This window comes from Carlito syrichta, unplaced genomic scaffold (assembly GCF_000164805.1).
Source record: "Carlito syrichta isolate Samal-C Ts95f unplaced genomic scaffold, Tarsius_syrichta-2.0.1 Scaffold96983, whole genome shotgun sequence".
NCBI lineage: Eukaryota > Metazoa > Chordata > Mammalia > Primates > Tarsiidae > Carlito > Carlito syrichta.
This window is the reverse complement of record NW_007041079.1, coordinates 3,157-7,652: the sequence shown is the minus strand read 5'-3', so window position 1 is coordinate 7,652 and position 4,496 is coordinate 3,157. Positions and strand designations below refer to the sequence as shown.

At 40.6% G+C, this 4,496-nt stretch overlaps 1 protein-coding gene across 1 annotated transcript in view; it reads left to right on the top strand.

Annotated features, from left to right (window-relative positions):
- The window catches only part of LOC103265009 (ELAV-like protein 4), a 68,905-nt gene extending 65,599 nt beyond the window's left edge, over positions 1-3,306 (top strand). The window contains exons 3-4 of the mRNA XM_021714699.1: positions 197-300; positions 2,666-3,306. Coding sequence (XP_021570374.1) covers positions 197-300; positions 2,666-2,698 — 137 coding nt within the window. The 3' untranslated portion in view covers positions 2,699-3,306. The remainder of the gene's footprint in view (positions 1-196; positions 301-2,665) is intronic.
- Positions 3,307-4,496: the final 1,190 nt, after the last annotated feature.

Genomic DNA, 4,496 nt, shown 5'->3' with positions numbered 1-4,496 from the left:
CTTTTATGGACATAGGACCAGTAGGCACCACAAAACATGCTGTAAGCATCAAAAAAAGACAAAATAGCAATTACTGTGTCAAAATGTATATCCCCTCTCTCTCTCTCTCTCTCTCTCTCTCTCTCTCTCTCTCTCTCTCTCCTCCCTCCTCTCTTCTCTCTCTCTCTCTCTCTCTCTCTTTTTAATGTTTCCACAGGACAGAGTTTAGGGTATGGATTTGTTAACTATATTGATCCAAAGGATGCAGAGAAAGCCATCAACACTTTAAATGGACTCAGACTCCAGACCAAAACCATAAAGGTAAGAGGTGATATGCCAGCTCCTGATTCAGGAGGCACTGGTTAAATTTCCTTCCACTGATCTAATAAATCCAGGCTATGTTGGAGCTGGAAGTGGTGTCCTTGATTTATTCAAATAACATTTACCATTCACTCTACTAAGTGCGGGACAGACTATTACAGAAGAGTGAGGTGAAGGTTGAGTAGAGGGAAGGGACCACGAGCTGTGGGACCTCCAATCCAGAGGGCAGATGGGGTATTTGGGATTGGGATTCAAGACCCTCCCAAGAGGGCCTATGAGCCTGAGTCTGTAAAGAACTGAGCTAAGGGAAGAAGCTGCAGCAAGGAAGCTGTTCCAAGCAGAGGAAACAGCACATGCAAAGCTGTGAAAATGTAAGGCATTGTGAGTGGAGGACAGCTTATAAATAGTGTAGCCTAAGTTTGGAAGGGGAGGTGAAAAGACGAGGACAGGAGGTGGCAGGGCCGAGTCAGGAGGCCTTGAGTGTCAGGCTGCAACCTGGCTTTCCTGAGGGTGGAAGGACCCACTTAACCAAGACTTGAAAAGGGAAAATTTGTTATTAATAAACACACTAGAGTAATAGGTATGGGTGCTATAATAAAATCGATGAGAATATAGTTTGGGAATGACAGAAAAAGTAACATTTCAGTAATCTGAAATCTGGTAGGTAGATATCTCAAGAGGGGTTTTTGAAGTCAAAAAAAAAACAACAACAGTAACCCAGAATCTGCTCCTCCAGAAAGAAGCTTAGGTTTCTGTGGCTGGATAGTCATGCTTTCAGTTCAGACTTCACTTTTGGTATCCTTGAGAAGGCAGTGCTGTTTGCTCTGGGGCCGCTCTTGGACAGCGGTGTCTTGTGGATGAGCCCATCTCTTCCTTGGCCTTCCTTCCTCTTCTTCTCCCTCCTCCAGGCAGCGTCCTGTTTAGGGGCAGCAGTCAGCCAATTAATGAGTCCCATCCTTCATAGCCTATTAAACCGCAGGGAAGTGTCTCCTGGGCGTTCTAATCCTCACGACAGCAGGTCTGACGCAAAGTAGGACAAAAGAGAAACCTCTCCCAGAATGGAAATCTATAGATGGCACCAGCTCTCAGCATCTGAAAACATAAAACCAGAACTTTTTAGTCCAACAAAGCTACTTTTCCAACATCCAAACTGACAGAGGAGACTACTAGTATAAGATAATCTTAACTGGGAGGTAATCAAAACAAAAACAGAAACAAAACAAAGCAAAACCTTTCTCTTTTTATAATATATTATGTGATTATCTTTCTTTTGTAAGCAGCTTTACTTTTGCAGTTGAGTTTAGCTTATTTATAAAGATGATTGTTTTTCCTGATCTCATACAGTCTGGTACACAAAGATCCCAAAATGGGCCTGATTCAGGCTGCTTCAGTCCAGGCTTAGAATCAGTTCTTATGAGTTCTCTAAGGGGGAAATAATCAAGAGTTGTTTAATTATGGGGTAGTCCTCTGAGAAACAGGAGGATTAATTTCTTTCAAAGTAAAAGCATACCTATTTTTATGCTTTAAGTAAAGATGGGATGCTCATGTCACCTGACTCTTTGATGAGGCCACACTAGATTGAGAACTGTATTTGTGAGTTTGATTGATTTTTCTGTGCTATCCAGTTCAGCATTAGAATGTCAGACATTTACTCTTCCCTTGATGGACACCCTGACCTTAAACTGAGAAAGGTACTTTTTTTTAACGTTTTCTTGAAACCCAAACTCTTCTCCAGGGGCTTAGGATCAAATAATCAGCTTTCCGTTCGGCTTGCTTTTTTTTTTTTTAAGTATTCCATAAAGCCACTGTAGTTTCCCCAAAGACTGAGTGGATCCAGCTTTTCTGGTCTCAGAATGCACACCCTAGACCATCATGCCATCAGATGCTTTATCTAAGTAGATCTTAGAAACAAGGAACATTGATTATTTTCTTTATGTGAAGAGCCAGTCTGCCTCCTTCCCTTATCTATATTCCTTTCTCCATCCCCTCACACACCCTGTGCTCACCCTGCATCAAAACGCTGCCAACACATTTGCACCCAGCAGTAACGTGGGCTTCTGAGGCACTGTAAGATTCAAAATGCACGACGCCACAGCTGAATCAATAATTTCCATTCTCTACTACAAATGAAAATTTAATGTGCAAACCCGGGGATTTCAGCCCTTTCATTAAAGCGGTTTATTTGCCATACTAAAAATTAAGTTTGAGTGCTAGGTTCCTTTATTAACTTTTTTCCCTTTCTTAGAGGGACACAATGTTTAAGGTAAAAATCATATTAAAGGGAAGAAAAAAGCAAACCCATTTTGTGTGCTGTTAATAGTCTCATCATTTATTAATTTTTAAAAATTGCTTTTTTGCCTTTCAGGTCACTGTTTACTTCTGCTTCAATTTGCTTTGATAAGTGACATGAGATTTATCTCTTTGCTGTGACTCCCATGAAGGAATAGATAACTTGCCTAGCTAGAAAAAACAAGTATCTTCTTTGGAAGCATGCATTACAGAAATCTCCTTGGAACCATTTAGTACACGTTTGCAAACTTTGGTCAAGTCTGTTCCTCATTTTCGCATTTCTGGAGTGTTTCATGCAAAACACACTACTTTAAGTGTAATACACAAAATAGGTGCAGGCAAACCAGCGGTTAATTCCTAAGTTGTGGAGGTTACTGATTAACAGCTAGATTCTGGGAAGGTTCTGAAAAGCTCTGAGGAAGTGGTAGAGACAGTAGTGAATGGGTAAAGAGGGCAGCTATTCTGCTGCTGCTGATGATTGTCTAAACCCAGATTGTTGCCAAATCTTCCAGTTGTTCAACAGAAATCAAAATCTTGATTTTTAAAAAAATATCAGTCTCCTAATTTTTAAAGGCTGGAAACTAATTCAAAAATTTTTAAGAATTATAAAGGTGGGTCAAACAGCACTTAATAGGTGATCTTTGGACAGGCAATTTGTGATCTCTGAACTCAAAAATAGGCAAACATTGTTTTGCCAAGTGGCAGTGAATCACTTATTATAGGGCCATTGCAGTAACAGGGTATAAGCATCCCTAATCAGAAAATCTGAAACCAAAATTTATAACTTTTGTGCCTACTTAACACTTAAAGAACATGCTCATTGGTGCATTTTAGATTTTGGGTTTTCAGATAAATGATGTTAAATTGGTATAATGCAAGTATTCCAAAAGTCCAAAGGGATACTCAATCTTTAGTAGGAGGTTTCCCTGTCAAAAAATATATACTTCCCCTTTATTAAGGGCAATGTGATGTGACTGTATGTGAATACTGGCAGCATATGGAGGGCCAGACGTCTGTTCTCTAGGAGCCTACAATTAGGCATCGACACAGCATCAAAACAGGGAAAGATCACGAGGAATAATTAAGCGTACCCACCTCCCCCACCACTCCCCGTGAGCAGTGTGGATGTTGATTTGTTGTTTGGGTTGTAACTTCTTTAGTGGGAGAAAGTTCCCATCCCATATCTTGGCAATCAGGCTCAGAGAGATGAAGTGACTTGTCTACAGTCACACGGCTGGCCAGCAGTTGAACTGGAGTTAGCATACAAAGGGCCTGTGAAGAATTGTGCCAGAAGAGTTGCTTAATATGTAATCTGAGCTTGAAATAATAATAATAGTAATGCTACCTTATATTGATTATTTACTCTGTGTCCAATACTATTGTTATCCTTGTATATGCTTAATATCATTTAAAATCTTCCTGCAGACAACTTGGGGAAAAAAGCTAAACAAATAGCACCCCAAAGCCCTAAATGAGGTATCTTTGAAATATTCCTGGGGCTAGGCACTTTACACACGTCAGCCCTAATTCTTAAAATAGCCCGTAAGGAGGTACTATTATCTCCTTTTTACAAATAAAGAAACTGAGGCTCAAAGAGATTTACAGAGACACTCAGGATACACAGTAAATGAGACTTGGAGTAAGAAAAAAAGTTTTAAAAATAACTCTCTGGCAGTAGGTCGTAAGTGTTGGAATGTCACACTGCCTGCTTGCTCAGCAGCACGTGCATCCTGTGAGGGTGTGTGGGCATGTATTTGGCTCTGTGCACACATGGGTTATACTCCCTGGTATGGGAAGGCGATATAAAAAACCAACAAATGAATTGTGTGGCTCCTTCAGGTTCTTCAGTAAACAGACTTGGGGACAGACCTGACTTCTGCCACCAACCTGGAGACAGACCTGACTTC